Source organism: Crotalus tigris, unplaced genomic scaffold, assembly GCF_016545835.1.
Source record: "Crotalus tigris isolate CLP2741 ecotype Arizona unplaced genomic scaffold, ASM1654583v1 scf7180000017674.1595824, whole genome shotgun sequence".
In the NCBI taxonomy this organism is placed as follows: domain Eukaryota; kingdom Metazoa; phylum Chordata; class Lepidosauria; order Squamata; family Viperidae; genus Crotalus; species Crotalus tigris.
The window spans coordinates 1,076,960-1,104,142 of NW_024096559.1; the positions used below are offsets into that span (position 1 = coordinate 1,076,960).

At 40.4% G+C, this 27,183-nt stretch overlaps 1 protein-coding gene across 2 annotated transcripts in view; it reads left to right on the forward strand.

The window, feature by feature from the left end:
• The window catches only part of TIMELESS (timeless circadian regulator), a 66,818-nt gene that overhangs the window by 4,806 nt on the left and 34,829 nt on the right, over positions 1–27,183 (forward strand). For both annotated transcript variants that reach the window (XM_039337357.1, XM_039337358.1), the window contains exons 2-10: positions 13,730–13,855; positions 15,018–15,171; positions 16,203–16,317; positions 16,689–16,751; positions 16,955–17,056; positions 18,966–19,121; positions 20,505–20,638; positions 24,839–24,926; positions 26,214–26,393. In XM_039337357.1, coding sequence (XP_039193291.1) covers positions 13,759–13,855; positions 15,018–15,171; positions 16,203–16,317; positions 16,689–16,751; positions 16,955–17,056; positions 18,966–19,121; positions 20,505–20,638; positions 24,839–24,926; positions 26,214–26,393 — 1,089 coding nt within the window. In that variant the 5' untranslated portion in view covers positions 13,730–13,758. The remainder of the gene's footprint in view (positions 1–13,729; positions 13,856–15,017; positions 15,172–16,202; positions 16,318–16,688; positions 16,752–16,954; positions 17,057–18,965; positions 19,122–20,504; positions 20,639–24,838; positions 24,927–26,213; positions 26,394–27,183) is intronic.

Sequence of the window (27,183 nt, forward strand, 5' to 3'; positions counted from 1 at the left end):
ATGTGGGCCATGCTCGGGGGCGACTCTCCTTCAGAGGGGGCTGCTGGAGAGAAGGGGGTCGCAGGGGGAGGCAAGGCTGGGGCAACAGCACATGTGCCCACAGAGAGGGCTCCAAGTGCCGCCTCTGGCATCCGTGCCATGGGTTCACCACCACTGAGTTAGACGGATGTTTTTTTAAAGCGAGACTGAGCTCCAGTTCCTCAACGCTGCATGTGGTCTCGTGGTATTAAGTCCCAATGCGTTGTTTTCAGGGTTCGACACCTGCAGGGGCCGTGTGAGCCGGCTTGTATCCACCCTTTCCCTCCTTTTCATGACAGGAGGTGCACATGATCGCAAACCAGCGTCCGCCTTTGCTTCTGCTCTGACCCAGCTGAGTTGTCGGCTGTTCTCAGCTGCTGACATGGGTCTGCCGGCTGTTTTTGGTTGAATCCGCGCATTCTCCCTGAGCTCGTCTGTGTGTGTGGGAACCCTCAATTTGTGTGCGTGCAGCAGGAAGAGAATTGGGTATTCTGTCGCGTGATTCTTTTGGGAACAATTTTGGGGACTCTAGAACCCCGCCTGGGACGCGTGAGCGGAGTGAGCCACACGTGGCTTAGAAAAACTGGCTTTTTGTGAGAGAGTGCGGGTTGAGTAAATCGAGTGAGAGCTGAATAATCTGTGTGGAAATAGTTACGAGTAGGACAGCAGATTTTTACCCGGCTCTACAAGGTTCCGAGTTTAGGATGGGCCCCATAGAAACACATTGCAATGAGGCTGTTAAAACTTGGCTGAACCAATAGACTGAGTTGTAATCCTTTACTTTTTGGAAACCTTCAATTCTTATTTCCAAGTAGTTATCCTGTACCCGTGGTAGGCAACCTTGGCTCTTTTATGACTCGTGGACTTCAACTCCCAGAATTCCTGAGCTAGCCAACTCAGGTATTCTGGGAGTTGAAGTCCACGAGTCATAAAAGCCAAGGTTGCCTACCCCTGTCCTATACAGTACTTTTAAGAAGTGTTGGGTGCCTTCCACCCCCAATCATTCCTATCCCTGCAACTCCAGATGCCTGTCCCTGTCACCCACAGGATTAGCTTTGATGTTAGTCATTGTGTTAAATCGGAGCCAATTACCATTTCTTCCATCTTCTCAGCTTCTGGTGTAGAACTATAGTATTGAAGTGAGAGAAGGGAATTTTATTGTAGTAATGTTTATAAATAAACAAATTAGTGTTTATAAACAATTATAGGGTTTTTTTTTTCCTGTCCAGTGCCATTCAGATATCTGGATTACAACTCCTACAATTCCTAATCTGAACGGCTATTGGTTTGTCAATTTGTTTATAAGATTTATGTGGCCACCCATCTTGTAAAAAACAAAAACAAAAAACCAACTACAGTATGGGCAAGTCACAACAATAATGAAAGCAAACACAAGAAAATCAGGGCTTAATCCATCATCTGCAATCCATTAAACTATTGCTGGGTTCCTCAAAGTGGTCAATATCAACTCCCAACTGTCAAAAGGCTAGAGATCAAATAGGGTTCAATAAATGGTGGTCAATAGGTGGTCAATAAATGATGGAAGGTTGTTTGGGGTCAGTTTATCTTTTGGGGTCGCTGCACAGCTTCATTCTAGTCCTTGTTCCTAAGGATGAAGTGGATATCAATAGTTTAAGTAAAGGCATGTTAAATCTTTTTCATATTTTAAATACAGCATTACCTATTTTTATAACACCATTGTTTGTTACTGTTATATAGTGCTATTAGTTCAAGTAGTAATTATATTACTAACATAAAGTATTTAATAAAATACTTTCAACCTAATGATTTTCAAGGAATATAGCAAGGCAGGGAAAAAGCAACTGAGTGGCAGTCTGAGGGAGAAACTGGTGAATTACAGTATTAATGCTTGACATTTGCTGATTGTTAAGTACACACAAAAAAAGCATGAAGAACTGAGATATCCCTTAAAGTACATCTAATGTAAATGGTTTCCCCAGCCTTTTCAGTGTACTGGGCCCACTTGGAATTTTATATGCATGTTGTAGGTTCTTGGGGTTGGAAGTGTCATTTGTTACTCAGAAGTTTGTACTGCAGTTGCCTGATCCACAATATCCATTTCCTGAAGTTGAAAGAAAAGTAACTTCTCTAAGAATGGAACGCAAGGCAGAGGGGGTATCTGATTTCTAAAACTTTAGGACAATCATTTGAGCAAACATAACATTTGATGGAAGGGGAAAGACCAATAATTTAGCCAAAAACCTGTTGTGTATTTAGAGGTGTGAATATAATGAAAGAGGCTGAAACTGAATTCTAGCAAGATAGAACTGTTATTTGTTCATCGAGGTGTCTAATAGCTCTGTTGTTGTCTCTTTGATATCCCCCAAAGAGATCCATAATTTTGGAATCCCTCTGGGCTTAACAGTTAGGTGGCTAGAATAGTCTTTTTCAAGCTTTGATTAGGGTGACAGGGTTTAACAAGGATGTGCCCTAGAGTGGAAACACCTCACAATACTGGAACTCATGTCCTCATCACCACAAGGTTCGGATTATTGCAGTGCGCTCTACATAGGACTGCCCATGGAGACTACTTGGAAGTTTCAGTAGTCCAGAATATGATGTCCTATTTATTAGCTGGCACTTGAAACCATGAACAGATCAAAACTGTGCTCTGAGCTCTGCACTGGCTTCCATATAGCTTCCAAGTGCAATTCAAGCTGCTAGTTGTCAACTTTGAATGGCTATGGCCATTTTCCTTTCTTTCTCATTTTTAGTTGACACACTCAGCATGGAGGGAGGGGGGTTGCAGGTGTTTCACTAGTCAAAACAAACTTTCTATTGGGCTTTCTCTGGTGAGAACCAAGGTCATCCTCTGCTCCCGGGACTGCTGGCTGGGTGTGCCATGAAAAGCCCACCAACAAGCTATATGGAGAAATGTAGCTGTTTGCATAGACTTGGGAGTGGGATTTTCTAACTTTGTATTGGGGAATTGTTATGTATCTCTTTAGTCTTGGTTTCACTTTTGAAGTGCGGATACATTGTAAGAATAAACATGTTCTTTGAGGAATTCGCAAACCTCAGAGTTCTGTTTTATTTGTCTTTGTCTGTCGAACCATGACATTAGTCATGAATCTATATAACTTGGTATCAAAGTATCTTCAGGACCACCTTCTCCAACCAGAATTGATCTGCTAGACTTGTGAGTCTGAGATAAACTGCTGACATGGTATAGGGAATTTCTGTATTGTATAAATTTTATTAGTTTTTATAGGGTTAGGAATGAAATGGGATCAGTATTGGGATTTGGGTTCTGGTTAGGATTAGGGTTGGGGTTAGGGTTTTCCCAAATTCATTCTCAATATTTAGCAAACAGCATAATGTCTGGGTTCATGTGTTTAACAAGAAATAATAGATAATAATTTCATAAACAATATGCTAATTAATCGCTCTATATAGTATGAACCAAGAAGGTCCACAGGGAGCTATTTTATGGCAGTACTTTTACTTTGAAACAGCTTTTCACATGAACTAAAGTTGCCATAGTTTGGCCTTTTGGAAAACATTGAAAAAGGGCTGCTCTAAAAGCCATGGAGTGATTCATGACACTTAGGCTGACTGTACTATAGTATACTATAAATATGTACTTTCACATTTTTACTGTGGTTGTTTTTATATCTTTTGTTACTGTGAACTGCTGAGAGTCTTCTATTGCAGGGAGTAATAAATTTAGGTCATCCTCCATTCCCCTGTCATAAAAGGCAGAAAAGTTTATGTTCAGCAGTATTCAGTCACAGAAATAAAATATTAACATGGGGGGGGGGAGGGAGAGTCAAACTCAATATATGTAATGAAATGAACACAGGTAAGATACAATCATCTAGACAAAGATATGATCTCAACAATGATGATGGAAATTGACACGGCTGTATACCAGATCCCAATTATTTTGTTTTAACTCGTACATGAACAGGTTTTTACAGAAAGGTACTTTTTATTCTGGTAAATTATGGCATATATCACATTGAATTGTTTAGCAGACATATTTATAGTTTTGTGTCTTTTTTGAATAGACTGTAAGGAAATACGGCAATATTAAGAAAGAGTTGGTGAGATATAACTCACAGGTGGTGGTGGTGGTTGTTGTTGTTTTGGACATTGACCTTCTGGTGGCAATTTTAGAACAAAGGCTCCAACATGAAAGAGCTAAAGAAAAACTCATTGAGAGATTCGATTCTTTCCACACTTCAATAGGGTTAAATATGTATCTGTCATTAATAAAAGTATATCTAAATCACCATTATGTTATTACAGTACTGTATCCTGTATTGCAACCTCCCCAAATGTCTCTGCATATACTTTTCACACCCTGAAAAATATGCATGTGTCACATATTCACATGCAATTCAAGCTTTCTTAGGAAGTATAATCTAGCCCAGAAAAGCTAGATTAATTAAAAAATAGAGATTAATACAGGTATCTTTTTAGAATGTCAGCAGAAAACAGGATGCTCTGCTTGCTTGATTCCTTACACAGCATGAATACAGAAAAAAAAATGCATGTTTGAAAGCCATAACATAATTTGTGCTGGCCAATCAGCTTTGTAATGTTTATCAGATTTTCAATCATCAAAAAAGGTTAGGTCAGACTAACTGATTCATGGTTTCCAAGTACACTTTTTGCCCTGAAATGTCAATGATAATCTGTGAGAGAAACCAAATTGTTGGTAGTTTAAATGTCCTTGGGATTAGGAGACTATTAGTAGATAAATTTGAATCAATTTATTTTTCAGATCTCATTTAGTTTTTTTAAAAATCCAGTATCACAAGAATATTGTAGAATATAATTTTATAAAAGGGCTAAGTGATGCTTATGTACATGTAATTATAAGTCAGCTAACTGTCATTAGGTTTTTAGACAATCATCAACATTTGAAAAGACTGCTGAATCAGAACTGACAGGAGTAATTGCTAGAATTTCTAGCTATTTTGATAAATGGAATTACCTCACATCTTAATGTTGATATATAATAATACCCCACATTTAAAAATGGAATTGAGTTTCTATTCTGCATTTGGAAGGAAGAGGGACCAATCTTTTTTGCCCTAGAAAAAATATTTTTTCATTCTGACCATATCCATGTCAGAATAAAGGTTTTAGTATCCAATCTTATTCACCCTGGTGACAAAGTTAATATGATGTGTTTGGCAATGATTGAGATCATACAAGGTCATTAGGTTAACTATTTGACTTAGGGAGTCATTTAGAGGATTTTGAATGAGGAAGATTAGCTATATTGTAATTATTTAGAGTGTCTTCATATGATTCAATTTACTTTCTGGATATCATTGCAATTTACAGGGTCTTAGAGTTCTGTGCTGCAACTATGATGTTTGATATTGAGGGAAGTTAGCCCAGAGAAGGAAATGTTAAAAAGGCAGAAAAATATATTTTTCCTCAAAAGGACTTTAAAACCAAACCTGGCCCCAAATCTATCTCTCTGCCCCAAGCAAGACTTTAGCCCCATACAAATGCAGATGTAAAACCATCAGAAAGTTAGAGCCAGAGCAATTAAGAAGACAAAGAGAAGATCTGCATACCCCACCCAAACTCTAGGAGTCATTAGCCCATCACCTGGGAAGCAGGATATGATAATAGGATTAAACCACAGAAATGAAGGCCTAGACAAACACTCAAAAACAGCCTCAAGGTTCATGTCACAGGAACAGGAAACTATTCCAAACAAAAGGCTAGAGGGGGTATAAAAACCTACTACCCCATGTGCTCAGCCCTTCTCTCTTCTGGTCTTTCCTGAAGAACCATCTTTCTGCAATAAACTGTAACCTTCTTCTCAAAGCAGTTGCCATGTTTCCTTATTTATTCCCGGCTTGGATGAACCAGGATGAAGACTTACTTCTCACAATATCTATGCCAAAATATTATTTGGGAATATAAAATTTAAAAATTCAAAGCACCTAAAAGCATGTTGTTTATTTATTAATTTAACTATTAATTCATATGATTAGTACATATAAAATAGATTTCTTGTTTTTGTGTGTAGGTGTGTGTGCATTTGTATACCTTATAAGCAGAGAAACATTTTGAATTTAATCCCTTATTTTAGGATTTGATTTGCACAAAGAAAAATTGTTGTGATAATAGAAAATATTCATGAAAGGTCCTAAGATCCATACAGTGGACTTCAGAAGCAGTGGATAAAAATGTCCCAAAGCAACGACGTAGTTGCTACAATTTATGTCATTTGATTAAGTTAGTCACTTATATAATCACATAATTATATAAATACATTTAAATACATTAAATTATGACTGTAATTAAACAAATGATATAAATTATATAAAAGATAAATTCAGGTTTAGTGGATACTCCCCCCCCCCCATAGTTCATTAAATCAAAGTTTTGCTATAGAAAGTAAAGAACTGCATAAGTGAGCAGTGTCCAGGTTTTATGAGTTTCTTGCACCTGGTCAAATTTGGGACCCAGAAGAAAACATTTTTGAGCACTTTGTAAATTCCTCTTCAAAGATATGATGCCAGTCTGGAAATGTCGTAGGAAGGGGTTCTTTCTTGACCCATTTTTTTTTTTTAAATTTCTCTGGCATTGTTAGTGCAGAGCATTGTGGTGTTTGATTGAGAATGAGGTTTGTTGTGTAACTCAGTCCTACGTCTTCTGATAGGCTCTTGCCTATCTCATTCATTTCCAGAGGACCTCTTTTCTCAGAAGCTTGAATGGAACTGGGTTTCAAACTCCTGCACATCACATGAATTGTTGTCCTTCCTGAACCCTTGGGGGCTCTCAGGAGAGTCATGGATCAATGCAGCCGCATTGTTGTGATTGAGGCCAATTACTGCCGAAAAGCATTTTCATCATGGTTTTCACTTTCCTCACCTGCCAGCAAAGGAAAAATAAGGGTTCATATGTTTTTTACGCCTTTACTGTGTAAATACAGTTTCTTTTTAAAAACATCTCAGCTTTTCTTAATTGTTCTCCTGTTAGTTATCTCTTTCTTCTAAGTTGCAGGTATTGCTTTGAATTGATATTGTTTACTTGTTAATGCTTTTAATCTTCTGTATAATGCTTGAATCACATACAAATACATTTTCTTGGCGATCTTGAAAACAATATTATAAAGCAAGGTGATCATTTTTTTTCCCTAGAGAGGGGAAACTAAACAAGAAACCTTCATTATCAGCCAGTGTTTTGGATGGTTCACAGCCTAGACTCTTAGTCAATATGTTCTATCAATCTTTTCCAACTTAGCTCCCTCCAAATATGAAAAGTGAGTTGGAACATGAGTTGTTTTTAATTTTGTTTTTAAATGTGGGAGAGTAGTGCAGGTGGACTTATAACAACAATTGGGACCGAAATTTGTCACAAAGTGATGCAGTTTTTACGTGAGTTGCACCCAATTTTATGAACTTTTTTGCTGAGGTCATTAAACAAATCATAGTTGTTAAGTGAATCATATAGTTGTTAAGCAAGTCTGGTTTCCCCTATGGACTTTGATTGTTGGAAGCCTCCTGGGAAAGTTGTAAATGGCAATAATTGACTCCAGAATGCTACAGCTGTTATAAACACGTGCCAGTTAATAGGATCTAAAACATGATATGTTCTCCATACAACTAGATTAAGAAAAACCCAATTAAACAATTGAGCCAAAAATATTATGCTTGTTCATTTATTCATTGAGAAAAATGATCCAAAGCAACATATTTGTATATGGCAAGAATATACAAACCTCTAGGATTATCAATTCATTGAGGAGAAAATGGAGTCAGGTGTTTTAATGAGACGATACTCAGATGTGAGTGTTGAGCGTCCTGCTTTATTTAAAGAATAGGCTTTTGAATATTCACTATCAAAGTCTGGGATCTTCACAATGCATATATGTGGAAGTATGTCATGGCTAGAATAAAGGAGATTTATGAGGACTTCTAAAAAACAGTTGTTAATATAGGCTGGAAAAGATTATAAAACTATTTCTAAGCAATCCACTGCGATGCAGATTGTGTATAAATGAAGGGAATTTAACACCATTGTTACCTCCTGGGAGTAGCCAATCAGACGACATCATACCAAGAGCAAGATGCATAACACCCTGGGAGCTCTCAAAGAACTTCAGGGTAATACGTAAGAAACTAAAGACTTCTCCTATGTTGGCACATGTCCTGAGGTCACCATCAAAACACTGAACAACGTGTGCAATAATGTGCATGGCAGGATTACAAAGAGAAAGCCACTACTTTCTAAAAAGAACGCTGCTCCGTGTGTACACATTGGGAAAGACCATTTGGATAAGCCAGGAAGTTATTGGAAGAATGTTCTGTGGATGGGATGAATGAAACCTTTTGGTTTGAATGAAAAGTACTATGCTCGGCAAAAGGCAAACACTGCGTTCCAAGAACCTTGTCACTTTGTCAGTTCTTTGAAATAGGACAGACCAGGACACACTGCTAGGATTTCAGGAATGCTATTATATTGTTGTAGGGCATGATAACAATAGAATAGAACAGAACAGAATACAATATAATTGGAAGGGACCTTGGAGGTCTTCTAGTCCAGCCTCCTGCTCAAGCAGGAGAACCTACACCATCTCAGGTGATTGTCTAGTCCAGTGGTTCTCAACCTGTGGGTTGGGACCCCATTTGGGGTCGAATGACCATTTCACGGGGGTCGCCAAACAAGGCTGTCCGCCATTTTTTCCCCTTTTTGGGCCACGCCCCTGGCACCCGGTGATGTATAAGTGGTTGGGGATCACCACAACATGGGGAACTGTATTATAGGGTCGCGGCATTAGAAAGGTTGAGAACCACTGGTCTAATCTCTTCTTAAAAACTTCCAGTGATGAAGCGCCCATGATTTCTGGAGGCAAGCGGTTCTGCTGGTTAATTGTCCTCACTGTCAGGAAGTTTCTCCTTAATTCCAGGTTGCTTCTCTCTTTGATCAGTTTCCAACCATTGTTTCTTGTCCTGCCCTCTGGTGCTTTGGTGAATAACGTGACCCTCTCTTCTTTGTGGCAACCCCTAAATACTGGAATACTGCTATTATGTCACCCCTATTTTTTCTTTTCTTTAGACTAGCCAAACCCAAGTCCTGCAGCCGTTCTTTGTATGTTTTAGTCTCCAGGCTTTTGATCATCTTAGTTGCTCTTCTCTGGATTTTTTCCAAACTCTCAACATCTTTTTTGTGATATGGTGACCAAAATTGATTGCAGTTTTCCAGGTGTGGTCTTACTAGAGTTTTATAAAGCGGTGCTAATACTTCGTCTGATCTTGATTCTATGCCTCTTGGCTGCTACTGCACACTGCTGGCTCATAGTGAAGTGATCATCCACTAGGACTCCAAGGTCCCTCTCACAGTTACTGTTTTGAAGCCAGGTCTCACCTAATGTGTACTTGTACCTTTGATTTTTCCTGCCTAAATGTAAAACTTTGCTTTTCTCCACATTAAAACTCATTTTGTTGGATAGGGCCCATTGTTCAAGTTTGCCAAGATCTTTTTGGATCCTGAGTTTGTCTTCTGGGGTGTTGGCTACTCCTGCCAATTTGGTGTCATCTGCAAATTTGATGAGTTCCCCTTCACTTCCCTCATTTAAGTCATTTATGAAGATATTGAAGAGTACTTCTCTCCATGTGGATGTAGTGCCATTGAGGACTACTTGCTGAGTACGGTTTGCCAGCCAGCTACGGATCCATCTGGTGGTGATATTGTCTAGTCCACCTTTTTCTAGCTTACCAAGGAGTAGGTTGTGGTTTACTTTGTCAAATGCCTTACTGAAATCTAAGTATACTACGTCCACAGCATTTCGCTGGTCTACTAGTTTAGTCACTTTATCTTGAATCTTGAAAGCCTGTCAAATATTGAAACCAAGTTGATTATATCAACAGATTGCATTTTTGTGAAGAAAAATGCAGTGCTGCTGAGTTTCATGAACCTCTTGGTGATAGACAAGTTTTAGAAGATGATGTCAAAGGGGTAGGTAGTGCCACTTCTGTATTGTACTATATCCTGCCTGAAACTCTTTAAAGCAGCTGCATGATTCTGGTCAAAAACATTGCTGCTCCTGCCTTCTCTAGAGTCTATATTCCAAATGATTTACAAAGGGGTATGCAATCCTAATATAGTTACTCCTTGATTTACAACAGGCATGTATTTAGGGCAGTTGTTAAGTGAATCTGGCTTCCTCCATTGACTTTGCTTGTCAGAAGCCAGCTGTAAAAGTTGCAAATGGCAATTACATAACCTCTGGACATTGCAGCTGCCTTAAATACATGCCTGTTGCCAAGCCCCTGAATTTTGACCATGTGTCCATAGGGAGGCTTTGATGCAAGTACCATTTTAAGTGCAAGTACCATTTGTAAGTCTACTTTTTCTGGGACATAACTGAACGGTCGCTAAACAAATGGCAGTTGAAGATTACCTGTACAGAGAGCCAGTATCCTGATTTTTTTCCACAATGATTGAGGTTTTTTTTTAATTGAGAAATGGCCCAAAGTTATTTGGTGAATTTAGAGGGTCTTGAATCTTAGTTTCCCAAGTCAACCTCTTAACCTCTTAATATTATCTCATCTTCCAAACGTTCGTGTATTTCTAACAAGACACTCTGCAGTAAATCTGTGCATTTACCATATTCCCAACATTTGTGCAGAGTGACCTTGGTTATCATTACCTCCAGGATTGTTGGAAAGTAGGTTAGATCCCTTTAGCAGGCTGGGTAAGTGGACCAGTTATGTAAACCGGGTTATGCTGTCGTCTGGAGAGCAGTGTGAACAAAGCAGGAGCTAAGACGAATTGCCTTGTCAAAAGTGGGTGGAGAAAACAAGTCATCCCCTTCCCCCATCTTCACACAGCCTTTTTTAAGGAGTCGGGGTTTTGCTAGATGCAGTCAAATCTCTGGTCCTCAGAGGTCTCTCTCTTTAGCTGCCCGTCTCTCATAGGCTCTGGAAGTTTGGAAGGATTGCGGCCATACCTTATCTGAGGAGTTTGGGTGCATAAAAAGTCACAGGAGGGAGATTTGGCTGGTAAATAAGTTGTGCAGTGGTTTATCTGGAGTTGATGGAGGAAAGTCTATTGTTTATGATCTTTAGCCCTCGATAATAATTGGCTGTCTTGCAACCTTCTTTAGGCTGTGGGTTGCCCTAAATTTCAGTCTTGTTTGGGGATCACGGCTGAGCTGCTTGACACAGAATGTAAATACGTATATATGCTTAGTTATCCTACTATCTGTGCAAGTCCAGGTAATTTGTAATCCGTATGGAAACCTCGTTTGCTGATTTCCTTTTATTTTGCTCATTAAAGAATCTATGAACTGAGAATGGAGGAGCCATTGTTTGTTGCAGCCAGAGTGGCAGGTTCGCAGGAGTTAGGATGCTGCAGGTGATGTCTGTTTTAGTATCTGTTAGATTTATATCTTGTTTTTCCCCCAGGAGAAGGACGTGACATACATAGCATGGCATTTCCTCCTCCATTATTTTTTCACCATAATAGCAGTTTGGAGAGAAAGGCTGCATTAAAAGAATGTTGGTCCTAAATCTCCAGTGGCTGAGACTGTTACTTTGATTTGTAATTGCTATATATATAACGACCTGAGGTTGAAAGTAGACTTGAAACAGGATTTCCTTAGCCCTTGACATGTTTTTATTAAACTGGTGGTGGGCTGAGCTGGCTTGATAATCAGCCTTTATCTTTGGAAGTGGAGAGATTTTGCTTATTTGTTTCATTCTCTATTGGGAGAAAGTAAGTATTGTGTACCCTTTTCTCTCCACAGACTAGGAAGGACAATTTCTTTTGGAAAAAAAAAAGTAAATATATTGACTGAGTTTGAAAGTCATTCTTACTTATAGTTTTCTGTGTTCACATAATGACACACTGAATCATAGACCAACTGTATGTATTTATGTGCATGTAAGATTAAAATGCAAATCTTTCATTTCTGGTTTGATGTGTTACATAAACCCAGTAGCCGCCTTCTGAGATTTGTCACTTGCAAGGGGACTTGAATAAGGATGTTGTATCTGGCACATAATTAATTTTTAGGACAATAAGTGGACAGAAGATATAAGCGTCATGTATACTTTTAATTCAATAAGGAGTGCAAAGAAGGAGTTTCATCATGTTTATCAAATAGCCAATTGCACATTTAATGAATTAGTGTTTACGTTTTTATCTAATTTGCTCTGCATTAATATGACAATAAAAGTGCAGAGCTATGCATGCTTTGGGTTGGATTCCAGAGTATAATTCTGAGCATTTAGGGGCACAAAGATAACACACTGCAGCTTTTTAAGGTAGCCGCATTTGTTCCTAGGTCATGTTATAGCTGCAGGGGGAATAGGGAACTGCTTTCAAAAATTAGAGACAGGCATTACCTTCCTGTTCCTACACAGTTCAAAGGGCATTGAAATCAAATCCAAGACATTGAAAAGTTCTGCAAAACAGCATGGAGCTACGTTATTGCTTGATTGTATTATGCCTCTTGAATGGGAAAGTTTGCTGTTAATAACATCCTTTGGGGGGAGGAGAAACAGGTTGGATAAATCCAATGGGTTCTGATTTTTCCCCATCTGTAAGCTCAGTTTATTTTATTTTATTTTTTATTTATTTTTTTATTTATTTATTTATTTATTTATTTATTTAATTTTATTTATATGCCGCCCAATCCCAAAGGACTCAGGGCGGCGTACAAAATTAAAACAATCATCTAACAATAATACAATAAAATAATACAATCATACCGCATGTCCGATCATATCCCGCCCCCCCCCCCCAGGGACATCAGCCCCAGGCCTGCCGGAACAGGAGAGTTTTAACGGCTTTCGTTACCCTTGAAGAGCGCCTCCGAGCGCTCTTCAAGGGTAGCCCCATGGAGAGCGCGTTACAGTAATCCAGTCTTGAGGTGACAGTTGAGTTATTTTCTAGATCTTTGTCTTAAAATTCCAGAAAATTCACATATATTTTCAGCTGTATTGTACAATTCTACCTGTACAGTAGTTAGCATTTTTAAAGGTTAATTTTAGTGGGACTTGATTTTGAAGTCAGTTGCTAGAGTCAAAATAAGCAAACACATGTGCCTGGATAAATTCAGGTAAGAATGTCAGTGTAGACCTGTAGACTAGGATACATCTCACATTGCTGTTTGCCTCTGTAATTTGGAAACTAGATTATACGTAGAGACATAAAAGAAGCTGGTTTATTTTATGATATTTTGGTTTAGGCAGTACTGTATTTTAACTGCAAATTGGGATTTCTAACAGAAGTGAATAATTGTTTCTTCAAGGTCAAATATGTGATCCAGATACCTCAAACTTCTTTTATGAACTTGTTCTATTTGCAGAACGTATATGTGGTAATAACTCTAATCATGTCTACAATCCATGAATGTGGGAAACTGACCTAACTTGTTGCAGCCTATCCCAGACATTTTTAAAAAAGTGATGTTATAAAATAATTTTAATTTAAGAAATAAACAGTTAAAACACTAGATAGTTTCTTAGCCCTCCCTCATTTCTTTTAAGGCCAGATCTGGAATTTTAAACACCAACAATGGATAAACCCATGTAAAAATCTTAAAATACCTTGACTTTAGTTAAAAACTCTAACATTACAACTGCTTTGGATTTTTTCAGACTTCCATGGGAGATAGTAAGCAAGTACTCATTTGTTTCATCAAATGATGACTGTTGCTTTATGAACATTCAACTGCACAACCAAACTGTCTGTCTGTTCTCTGCAGGCTCCATTCTTTTTCTTAGTCTGAGATTTATGGACTTGTACATGATGAATTGTGAACTCCTAGCAACTTGCAGTGCCCTTGGATTCTTAGAAGGAGACACCTACCATAAAGAACCAGACTGTATAGGTGAGAGATCAAGACTGGGAAGTATATATTAGAGAATGTGTAAGGGCTGTGTATGTCTCAAGCTATTGATGGAGGCAACTAAATCATGAAGTAGGAAACATTTGAGTTCTGTAAAGGTACATTCTAACTTTTTGTTTTAGTTTTGAAAAAGTTGGAGATATCTTCTTGTCCTCCTTCTTTGGATGGTTCCAGAGCGCAACAAAACTGTTTAATTCCTTAGTCCTACAACTTTATCAATCAAACAATATGTTATCTTCCAGATGTTGTAACTCTCTCATCAGTCCTAGCCAGCTATGATGGGAGTTGTAGTCCATTTCTTCTTTAGTATATTGGTATAACAATAATAATAAAGTTGGAAGGGACCTTGGAGGTCATCTAGTCCAGTGGTTCTTAACCTGGGCGATATTGCCCCCTAGGGGACAATTTCATTTTTCAAGGGGCCAATGGAACGAAAAGGGGTGACGTGGGGGTGAAGGAATGAAAAGGGGGCGATATGGGGTCGATGGAGTGAGAAGTTTTGGGGACACTTTTGAGATTTTCTCGTACAGTGAATCGCTGTATATCTGTCATACAAAAACATCAGATGATCGCTATTAGTGGATTGAATTGTGTTTTCAAATGTTCCTCCAACTAGCTTCAGTACAGAACGCCGTACATATGTGAATACGCATCACTTATCTTCATGCACGTTGCACAGCAGCCTCTACCCATACAGTGGTGCACCATTGGCCAGAATATGGGAGATATGGGAAAAAGACTGGAAATAAATTATTTGCATCAATATGTCCTGATGGCAATTTTAAAGAAAACAAAAAAGTGTTTGCATAAATTGAAGAATTATTTCCTATGTTATGACTGAGAGGTTATGTTGGGAGAGGGGGGCGATGACAACTTCCTCATTGGCTCAAGGGGGCGATTCGTTCAAAAAGGTTAAGAACCACTCTAGTCCAATCCCCTGCTCAGGCAGGAAACCTATACCATTTTGGACAAATCGCTGTCCAGTCTCTTCTTAAAAACTTCCAGTGTTGGAGCATTTACCACTTCTGGAGGCAGGTTGTTCTACTGGTTAATTGTTAATATGCATCCTGAGATAGCAATTTTATGAGCTCTAGCTTTGCACCCATTTGAATTTTTGTCTCCCATTTGGCTTGGATTCCTCCAGAGAGCGTGAAAGATTTAATCCGCTATCTGCGCCATGAAGATGAGACCCGGGATATTCGGCGACAGCTGGGAGCTTCTCAGATTCTGCAAAATGACCTGATCCCTATTATTGTCCAGTACCCCCAAGATAAACAGCTGTTTGATGCTGTCATCAGGTAGGAATGGCAGGATGAAAGAAGATGGAAGGAAAGAGTATTGGTTATAGGTTTTAAGTATGAAGAATATCAGTAACAGATAGGAATAAAGGAGTGTGCATTACAGAGATCAGGGAACAATCCATGCCCTGGTCCTATCCCAATGTTTCTCAACCTTGACAATTTTAAGGCATGTGGACTTCAACCCCCAGAATTCCACAGCCAGCAATGCTGCCTGTGGAATTCTGGGAGTTGAAGTCCACAAAATTGTCAAGGTTGAGAAACACTGTCCTATCCCATAAGGCCTAACTCTCTGATCAGTGGCAAGAGATTATGATAATTTTAGTCTGAAACAATTGAGGACTTTAGATATAAATGAGAATGATGGGTGTCTATGCTCTGGCAATTTTTAAACACAGTCAGTTTGAATAATGTGCATATTTCTGAAATATATGACTGAGAGTTTTAACTAAATCAATACTTTAATTGCGCTGGGAGGAGGAACTAATATCCTTCAAAGAAACAAATTTTAAAATGTACACAATGCAGCTGTCATAACAATTTTTATTATCTCTGGAGGTGAAGGCAATCTAGATTGAATGTTAGAATGAAAAGAAGTGTAGCCTATTTAGAAAATTAAACTCTTTATATAGTATGGGTTTAAAGAAAGAATCTCCAGAATATTTTTAAATCCCATGCTTGTCACAGATGGTGATCCAAGTCTAGATGAAGCCATTATCCACTTAAATTTAAACCTGAACCAAATCCTGAACTGGAACTATATGTAATATAAGTGGCAATTAGGTATTCACTACAGAAAATACTTACAAAAAAAAAAAATGAAATACCGAGGAAGCCATCACAATGAATTAGCTAAGGACTAATATACCAGTGTAGAAATATATTCATTGCTTAAATTTGTCAGTGGGAAATTAATATAACTTTTAAGATGTTTGTGAAGTGTTTTAATACTGAAGTGGTTTAATGGCAACACAATTAAGTTGGCTTTATGTTACAATCATTGACAAAGTCTCTGTGTCTTATTTTCCTAGATTAATGGTGAATTTAACTCAACCAGCTATCCTCTGCTTTGGAAAAATTCCCCAGGACATTAACCTCCGCCATCACTTCCTGCAGACTGTCTCTTACCTGCAGGCTTATAAAGAAGTGAGTGGGAGGTGCTCTCTAGTCCTTGTTCCATAGTTTGGGGGATAACAGGATTATGAGGAAATAGACCCTGCTTTTCTGAGCCACAGTGCTCTTTGTAGTTACACTTGAAGCTTTATACAGTAAGTTTTGCTGTGCTTAAACTAAAGATCTTTGAAGGTAAAAAGAATGGTTGGTTCTGGGATTGCAGCTAATTTGAAGAACACCAAGGGGTGGAAGTTTTTTTTAAAAAAAATAAACTTAAACAAAAGGCAGATAATGAAGGGAAGAAGCAGGTTGCAGTTTCCATACCAAGTCTTTGTAGCTTGCTTTGTGGGGTTGCTCTGTCTTCACGGGATCCTAATACGGTACATTCTTTTTCCAATCCTTAGGCCTTTGCCAGCGAGAAGGTCTTTGGGGTGCTGAGCGAGAAGCTGTATGAATTGTTGCAGCTGGTGAGTTTCACTTGGAATCACTTCCCAGATCAAAAGGGGGGTGGTGGTGGTGGTGGCATGAGGACAAGAAAGGATTGTGAAAAGAGACAAGATTTTGTCAAACAAGACTAGAGTGGGAGCAGTGAACTCCTCCTTGAGTTCATCTCTTTCATGGGCTTCCAATACGTGTGTGTGTTTTTATGATCTCTTCTTTCTCATCCTAGGACTGGGAGCAGCGCCAGGAAGAAGATAACCTGTTAATTGAGCGCATCTTGCTTCTGGTGCGCAATGTGCTGCATGTGCCAGCTGATCCTGATGAAGAGAAGGTATGGATGTGTAAGGCTGGCATTTGGGCTGGTAAATGCCAGCCTTGCATGATGCATGGAGTAAACATACAAGCATTTACCTGCAGATAAGAGGAATCTGGGCTTCCCAAATTCCTCCCCCATTGAGTTATACTAGCTCAGTGGTTCTCAACCTGTGGGTCGGGACCCCATTTGGGGTCGAACGACCATTTTACGGGGGTCGCCAAACAACGCAGTCCGCCATTTTTTTCCCCCTTTTCCTTAGCTGTGCTACTCCCTTTTATTCTATTGGCCTTTGAAAGCCAATAGAATAGAGTCTCTTGAATAGAGTCTAATTCTATTGGCTTTCAAAAGCCCATAGGAATTGTCCAGGCTGTCTCTGCCCTGCTGAGCCCACCAAAAGTCCCATTCTGCAAACGGTGCTGCACCTGTTGAGTAGTCCTCGACTTACAACCAGTTGGGGGTCACGGCATTAAAAAGGTTGAGAACCACTGTACTAGCTGGTGCTGTTGTAGGTGATGGTCAGGACTGCCATCCTTCGCTTGAGCTTCGCATTAGCTAGCTGCCAGTCTGCCATGAACTATGGGGGGAGGAGGGAGCTGGTCGGAAGGGGGGGGAAGGCTAACTACTCATCATACCTTCCAGAGACGCCATCTCAAGGTCAAAATGCTGGGCATGGAATATAACAGCTCACCAACCAGCCCTCCGTTGAAGAGATAGTTCCCGAAACAATTTATTCAAATGTAATTGGACAATAAGGGACTAGCAAGGGCAGAAGTGAGGGCAGGTCTGACAGTGATATTGACGATATTTAAATCATCGGAAGTTTCCTATTCAGTGTTTCATCTGCATTATCTCAACAACTCTCTGCGGTACTGCTGAATGACTCTCCATGGTTATTTTAGGGGGTGGGAATGTCTGAAGCTTAATAAATAATGCCTTGCTTCCGGTATGGTTTGAATATTGTTATTTAGGGAGCCAATATACTTCAGCTGAATGATAATAGCAGAAGAATCAAAGAAAAATGTGGGGTACATTGTTCCTGTCCAGGATGCTCTCACTGTGATTTCCCTTTTTTTCTTAACATTCTGAGGGGAACGTGGTCTTTATTACTACGTCTGCCTTGCCAGCTCTTCTTTTATATGACCTGGGAGGTGTCTGTTCTGTCAGCCCTTCAGTGTAGTTCAGAACGTGTTGTAAGATTAACAGTAATAAGTTCTTGCAAGTCTGACAGCACGTCTCTCCTCCCTTGCCTGTACTTTCCAGAGAATTAAGGGGAGTCCTTTCTGGGATGCTTTCCCCTCCCCCATTCCTCCCCCATTTCTTGGGTGGACTGATAGGTCTTTTATCTGACTGTTGCCTGGCTGTGGCTCTTCCTCATCCTGTTTATCAAGGATATTCCCCAAGAATATGAGTGTGTCAGTGGGACACTTTGCCTATTGTGTGGTGTGACACGAGGTTGAGCAAAATGGACATTATAGCTTCTTGTGATTTAAAATTCCACTTGATGTACAACAGTTCCCTTAGTGATCATTCAAAGTTGCAATGGCACTGAAAAAGTGGCTGATGACCGTTTTTTCACACTTAACGACCGCTGCAGCATCCCCATGGTCACGTGATCAAAATTGTGAAACTTGGCAGCTGACGTTTATGTTTATGATGGTTGCAGTGTCCTGGAGGTCACGTGATCTCCTTTTGCGACCTTCTGACAAGCAAAGTCAATGGGGAATCTAGATTCACTTAACAACTGTGTTACTAACACAACACGATGATTCACTTAAAACAACTGTGGCAAGGAAAGTCATAAAATGGGGCAAGATTCACTTAACAAATGTTTGACTTAGCATTATAAATTTAGGGCTTGGTTGTGGTTGTAACTTGAGGACTACCCGTATTCTAATGGGTTAATCCCATCCGATCTCTCCCATAGAACATTGACGATGATGCCAACATCCATGACCGGGTGCTCTGGGCTATGCACATTAGCGGGATGGATGATTTGCTCAAATTCTTGGCCAGCTCCACAAGTGAACAGCAGTGGAGTCTGCACGTGCTAGAGATAATCTCCCTTATGTTCCGTGACCAGGTAAGCAAGCAAGTCTGTTCGGATCAGAGATGAAGGCTGGGGTAGCGTGGGAAATATCTGCAGGTGGCAGAAAGAAGCAAAGGATACAGTGTTTCTAGGTTGGAACTCCAAAGAGATTTCCAGGAATTTTAAATTTTTTATAGCTTCAGAAGGGGAATGCATTGGCTCAGTGGCTAAGACATTGGGTCTTAGACCAGCGGTCCCCAACCTTGGCAGCTTGGCAGAGGGTGGTGGAGAGAACTGAGCCACGCGAGTGGCGGGCTGGTTTGCAGGCCCAGGCCCGCGCAGCTCAACTTGCGCAAGTTGAGCTGTGCATGCATGTGCACATGCGTCGGCCTGTGACTCACACAAGTTGAATGGCGCACGCCGGCCGGCCCGCCACCTGCACAGCCCAGTTCTGAATAGGCCACGTCCAGGTAGTGGGCCACAGCCTGGGGGTTGGGGATTCCCTGCCTTAGACTGTTAAAGGTCTACAATTCAACAATTCAAGCACAGCAAGATGGAGTGAGCTACCGTCACTTGTCCGAGCTCCTGCCAGCCTAGCGATTTGAAAGCATGCAGATGCAAGTAGACCAGTGGTTCTCAACCTTTCTAATGCCGCGACCCCATAATACAGTTCCCCATGTTGTGGTGACCCCCCAACCACTTATACATCACCGGGTGCCAGGGGCCTGGCCAAAGAAAAGGGGGAAAAAATGGCGGACAGCCTTGTTTGGCGACCCCCGTGAAATGGTCGTTCGACCCCAAATGGGGTCCCGACCCACAGGTTGAGAACCACTGAAGTAGATGAATAGGTACTGCATATAAGCATGTGGGAAGATAACAGCCTTCTGTGTTTCGCCGCATACTCTGTGCTATGGTGATGTCACGACTACGAAAATGTTTTTGGACAACACTGGCTCTTTGGCTTAAGAAATAGAGGCGAGCACTATGCCTTAAGGTTGGTTATGACTAGCAGAGTAAAAACCCGCAGAGAAACTTTTACTTTTTTACCTATATAGCTTCAGAAAGTAGAAGAGGAAAAAGGAAGGTTGAGAGATAGTTGAACTGTTGACCAAGATCGATAGTTGTACTTTTTGTTAGAAAATGTGGCCCTTTAGCCCATGCTACAGTTTCATCCTCTGGTTCTGGCTGGCCTCTGTCAGAGTCGGAATATTGTGGTTCATTAACGAAGAACAGCTTTTGTCATTCACATTTTTAAATGAACATTTAATTTAATGTTAATTGAACTTTTAATTAACATTTAAAGTTTCAGCATTGTGGGGAGGCAAAAGCTTCCTTGTCCAGTGTAAACTCTGTTGGTTTGCTTTCTGCTGGGGTGCATGGAGGGAAGGGAGGGAATAAACATAGCTTTCTTTGCTGGAAGAAAATTGTTCCCAATAGAATGCAGAGCTGTTGGCAGCCACAGGAAAGACCCGTTCAGCCAAGGAGCAGAGCATAGATGTGGCAGGCCTGGAAATCTTGAGGCAGAAGGAACAGGCTGAGAAGAAGACTCGTATATTCCAGCGGAGTAGCAGGTGAGGAAGTGAACTTGGAGGTCTTGGCTTTCCCAGCCAATCACTGTCACTAAGGGAGATTTGGGAAAAAAAGGATCCCCTCTGTTCCCAGTTATGTCATCCTTTAAATGTCAAGAATTGAACCTGTAATCTTTAACCAAGCCATTCCCCTTCCTTGTAAATGCTATCTCTAACTTGGGCAACCTTCCCAAAAATATTTCTTTCTTGCAAAGATAATTTACTATCTTTGGATCCAGGAAATGGATCCAGGAAATTACAGACCTATCAGCCTGACCTCAGTACCTGGGAAGATTCTGGAAAAGATAATCAAACAACGAATCAGCGAACACCTAGAGGCAAACAAAGTCATTACTAAAAGCCAACATGGGTTTGTCAAAAACAGATCATGCCAGACGAATCTTATTGCATTCTTTGACCAAGTGACCAAATTAGTGGATCAGAGGAATGCTGTGGATATAATTTACTTGGACTTCAGTAAGGCATTTGATAAAGTAGATCACAACCTACTACTCGATAAGATAGAAAAACCATGTGGGTTAGACAGCATCACCACCAGATGGACTCGTAGCTGGCTGACCGGCCGTACTTAGCGTGTGGTCCTCAATGGAACTGCATCTACATGGAGGGAAGTGTGTAGTGGGGTGTCCCAGGGCTCTGTTCTAGGCCCAGTGCTCTTCAACATCTTCATCAATGATTTGGACGAGGGGATAGATGGGGAACTCATCAAATTTGCAGACGACACCAAGCTGGCAGGAATAGCCAACATTCCAGAAGACAGGCTTAGGATACAGGAGGATCTGGACAGACTTGAACACTGGGCGCTATCTAACAAAATGAAATTCAATGGTGAAAAAAGTAAGGTTCTACATGTAGGCAAGAAAAACCAAATGTACAGGTATAGTATAGGGGGTACCTTGCTCAATAGTAGTAACTGTGAGAGGGATCTCGGAGTCCTAGTGGACAATCACTTAAATATGAGCCAGCAGTGTGCTGCAGCTGCCAAAAAAGCCAACTCAGTGCTGGGCTGCATTAACAGAGGGATAGAATCAAGATCACATGAAGTATTAATACCACTTTACAATGCCTTGGTAAGGCCACACTTGGAATACTGCATCCAGTTTTGGTCACCACGATGTAAAAAAGATGCTGAGACTCTAGAAAGAGTACAGAGAAGAGCAACAAAGATGATTAGGGGACTGGAGGCTAAAGCACATAAGAAACGGTTGCTGGAATTGGGTATGTCTGATTTAACGAAGAGAAGGACGAGGGGGGACATGATAGCAGTATTCCAATATCTCAGGGGCTGCCACAAAGAAGAGGGAGTCAAGCTATTCTCCAAGGCGCCTGAAGGCAGGACGAGAAGCAACGGATGGAAACTGATCAAGGAGAGAAGCAACTTAGAACTAAGGAGAAACTTCCTGACAGTTAGAACAATTAACCAATGGAACAATCTGCCTCCAGAAACGGTGAATGCTCCAACACTGGAAGTTTTTAAGAAGAGACTGGACAGCCATTTGTCTGAAATGGTGTAGGGTTCCTGCCTGAGCAGGGGGTTAGACTAGATGACCTCCAAGGTCCCTTCCAACTATTATTATTATTGTTGTTGTTGTTGCTGCTGCTGCTGCTACTACTGTCCCAATCATGGTTTCTTGTACAATATTCAGATTCAAAGCAGACAGGGATGCTTCAATCTATTTAGGGCACCCTCCTTGTACCTATTTGTTTGTTTATTAAATTTATTTGCCACTTATCTCACCATGGGGCTACTCTAGACAGCTTACAATAATAAAAAGGAAGGAAAAATGAAAAGAGTGTAAACAGAACAGAAGTAAAACAATAGAACAATAAAATACGCACTGGCAAAGGAACTTAGCAGTTAATCCTCGAATGAACAGTTGCATAGGCTCACAGAAATGTGTATTTGAACTAAGAAGATAACAACGGTGTGCAATCATTTTTTACTACAACCCCCCTTCAAAAAAAAAAAAGAACCTCTTTAAGGTGCGGTTCTTACAGGGAGAAAGATGCATGTGCCAGAATCAAATACCTTTTACTTGATTCGGATTCTGAGCTCCTTTGTTTTATGGTGTGTAAACCACTGCAAACAACACTGCATCTTTTTGAACACAAGAATGACACTGAAAATGAAACAACATTAAAGAAAATATTGCAAATTTTAAGAAAACTGGAAAAATTGGATGGAAAGCAGCACCGGCATTAGTTATTGAAATTGTACAATTTTTCCACTTTCTAAAAAGTCCTTAAACCAAAATAAGTGTCCATTATCATTAAAGATGAAAATAAGTGTGGATTTGATGAAAACTTTCCCTATACAATTTAGAAAGTCTTTAATTGTTTCAATGCAGTTTAAGGGGGTGTGAATTATACTTGCCATTACACAAGATGGCTCTTTAGTCTGTGTAACTTTTTAGTTCTCTGGCTAAATTCATAAATTTAATCTAGAACAGCTGTTGTCATTAACCAATTTTTTTTTACAATTTTTTTTGCAATTTCTTTTTACAGTCTAATTTTGATGACTTTCCCAAATAATATCCAAAATTATTTTTTATTCAACAAGGAGTTCTAAGCTGACTCATTCCAGTTCACATCCAAAGTCCTATTTTTGTACATGTTAAGATTTCAGCAGAATCAATTATACTTGGAAAAAATATTTATTATTGAGGAGTTATCTTTGATTTGAAATGGGTAGATAATTATCATTCTTCACAAATGGTTGATGTTATGATTCATAAATTAGTGCACTTGTTCATGCGAAATCAAGGTAGAACTTGGGACTGCTTCTTCTGAAGAATATATTCAACAGAACAGAAGCCCCACAAGAGCCAAGTTTCTAGTCTTATATAATAATTCATCTTCCCATTTGCTGAAGAGATATTGTTTATCACAGTGGCTGTCAACTTTTTCTTCACCACTGAGCTCTTTAAATACCTTTTGTGGTCACAGAGCATGGTCACGGATCACCAAGACTTAACTCAAGATTTAAATCTGTGGTGACATCGGGGCCCCCAAGGGATCCACAGACCACAGGTTGAGAACCACTGGTTTAAAAGTTTAAAATTTAGATGATCAAGAAATGGAAGAAAAGGAAAGGAAAAAAGAGTCTGAACTGTAGTATAGTTTTCCATACTATTCAAGGAAAGTTTGGGTACAAATTTGTATATCCCACAGCTCTATATTGAGGGCAGTAGCCTGTAGACCAGAAATTACTGTCCGATGAAGTTCATCATTTATCATTATCACCCCATTAATGCTGCCAGAATACATGAACGAGTCTTTCAATACCAGTAATAAAATGGGGTTGGATGTGCAGGGGAAAAGGAATCTTGCAAGAATGAAGTCCAGTACTCTTTCAGTTGGTTCTCATTATGAATACTTCACTGGACAATTTTTAAGAGACAGAAATGGACAGAGGGAATTGAATACAGTACAATTATTGCCTGCATAAGAGCAAAACAGCTGCTATCAAAGTAGACAACTCTGGGTAGGTTGGCCAAAGTTTTCTAAAGTCAGTTTCTGCCTCCTCTTGATGAATCTTGTTCAAAAGGTGGTATTTTGGTAAAAGAGTCTGATGATGATGATAATAATAACAACAACAACAATAATAACAATAATAAAGTTGGAAGGGATCTTGGAGGTCATCTAGTCTAACCTCCTGCTTAGGCAGGAAACCCTATACCAGTGGTGGTGAACCTATGGCACAGGTGCCAGAGGCGGCACTCAGAGCCCTCTCTGTGGGCACGCACACCATTGCCCCAGTCCTAGGCCTTCAGCTGGGTTTTATAAAACCTTTTCACTTTAGGTCTCCACCGCCATGTGCAAAAAAAAGGGGGGGGGTTCAATCAGTCAATTTCAACTTCTCGCGGGAAAAAAAAAGATCTTGCAAAGTTGGAATTGATTGAACTTTTTATTCCCACCCAGTCTGCTGTTGCCACTGCAGCCACGCCCACCCAATTGGCCACACCCAGCCAATGGGCCACACCCAGCACTCGACAATGCATAAGTGGGTTTGGGGTTGCAGTTTGGGCACTCAGTCTCTAAAAGGTTCGCCATCACTGTCCTATACCATTTCAGACAAATGGCTGTTCTAATTGATTCTGCTGAAATCATAAAATAATATGTTGAATAATTTTCGGTCTTATTTAGGAAAGTCACACTTTTACCTGTTTTCTTTTCCCTTAGACACTCTCGTTTTGGTGGCTGTTATGTTATTCAGGGCTTGAAAGCTATTGGGGAAAGAGATGTGGTGATGCACAAGGGGCTACACAATGTAAGTCACTTCAAGTTATTGGGTGCAAGGTTGGGGAGAGTGGATTTTTTTTTCAGGATGCAGCATCTGCACATCTGTATAGTGTTGAGGGTATTTCTTCAAAGGAGTGACGCTACTTTCTGCCCTTATAAGAAACAGAGAAAGGAAAGCATGGGAATTTTATGGGCACATGAATCATGTAGCTTTTTATTTGTCCTCAGATCTGCCTGTCTTTGTTACAGTAACTGTCACTGAAGAGTTTAATAAAAGACTACTATAGCTATTGGGTTTCCTAGACCCCTATGCCATCATTTGTGTCTTCAGAAATTTCTGGCCGGTGTTGGTGGACATCCTCTTCCAGTGCAGGCCCCTGCGCAGATCACTGCTTTTTCATAAGCTGGCTTCCAGTTTTCTTAGCATATAAGTTGGTTGAGGTCAATTTTCCGAACTTCTTTTCGCTAGCTCAGGGGTAGGCAACCTTGGCTCTTTTATGACTCGTGGACTTGCCTACCCCTGCGCTAGCTCATAAAACTACCAGATTATAACGTGGATCAATCCACCATTGTAAAGAAGTAATTGCACCATCATCAACCATATTCTCCAGGCCAAGTAGACCATATACATTTAGATTAGACCACGGGTTCTCCGCCCCCGGGATGCGAACCAGCAGCAGACCGTGGACTGCAAAGCCCCATCTGCACGTGCTCGAGCTCCAGGCAGCACGCAAAACACATATACACGTGCTTAGTTTTTCAACAGAAAAACTACCCTCTACAGAACCAGTCCTTGGCGCCCAAAAGGTTAGGGGCCACTGGATTAGACCCTCTAGATCAGGGGTAGGCAACCTTGGCTCTTTTATGACTCGTGGACTTCAACCCCCAGAATTCCTGAGCCAGCCATGCTAAGGGGAAAGGGAGAGGTTTCCAAGCTGAGCCATGCTGGCTCAGGAATTCTGGGAGTTGAAGTCCACGAGTCATAAAAGAGCCAAGGTTGCCTACCCCTGCTCTAGATTAAGCTAATTTTTACAGAAACCTTGTAATGTGCATTAGAAAATGTTTCTGATTAATGACACTTATATATGTTGCATGCTCACTGGAGACAATCACTTGAAAAACAGTATAATTGCCAAGTTTGTCTAATGTTATCTCTGCACTTTATTATGAAATGGAAACTTCTGCCGGAAACCATAGAGCTGTGGTAAACTTTCCGTCTGGTATTATTGGAGCTAATGTGGAAGGGGTTGAATCCATATTGTGCCCCCTCCCCCCCCCTTCCATCTTATTCACATTCTGCCCCATTCCTGGACAGATGAAGAACTACAGCCACGATCTGTGCAAGGAGGTACGCCGGGTGCCAAAAAGGCAGCAGCTCGCCAGTGATGGTGAAGGACCCCCTCGCCGCTCTGCCCTAAATGTGCGGCGCTTCCTCCAGGAGTTCTGTGTGGAGTTCTTGGAGAACTGCTACAATCGCCTCATGTACCTGGTCAAGGTGAGAAGAAGGAGTTTCAAGTGTTGGAGCTAGCCAATTGCAATTGGGTACCATAATACGAGAAGAGGGAGGTGTCAGCCATCTACGACCCTCGTTTATAGGACTGGGCAGCAGTCAGATTCATTGGGATCAGGGTGGCTTTACTGAGCCCATTTGCACTCAGGTTGGAGATACTAGAAGTCAAATTTTTCAATGATTCTTGTTCCTCCTCTGGTGCCAAAGGGAAGAATAAGAACATTATTGCTCCTTATCCACAGTGAAAAGTTCTTGGATGCTCTTAAAATGCAGCTTATTCTCTTTAAAGTTAAAGACCAGCATATTTTGATGGATCCCTTCCATTTACATTGTATTCAATATCTAAGGCTGTGTTATATGTTCTGCCATCTTTGGAGATAGGTTTGGGGAGTAAAAAAGTGGAATTTCTTGATGACACGGCCCAGTTGTAAATTTCCCTCCTCTGAGAAATTCTCTTTCTTAGAAGGGCATCAAATATTTCCCCCCCCCAATTCTGCCATTCCTTTAAACTGCTATTGAAGGGATATGTGATTTAAATTGGCTCAAATTCATTTATAGCAATGGCACTTAGATTTATATACCTCTGCACAGTGCTTTACAGCATTCTCAAATTCATTTATAGCAATGGCACTTAGACATATAGTAGTAGTAGTAGTAGTAGTAGTAGTAGTAGTAGTAGTAGTAGTAAAGTTGGAAGGGACTTTGGAGGTCATCTAGTCCAACCCCCCTGCTCAGGCAGGTAACCCTATACCATTTCAGACAAATGGCTGTCCAG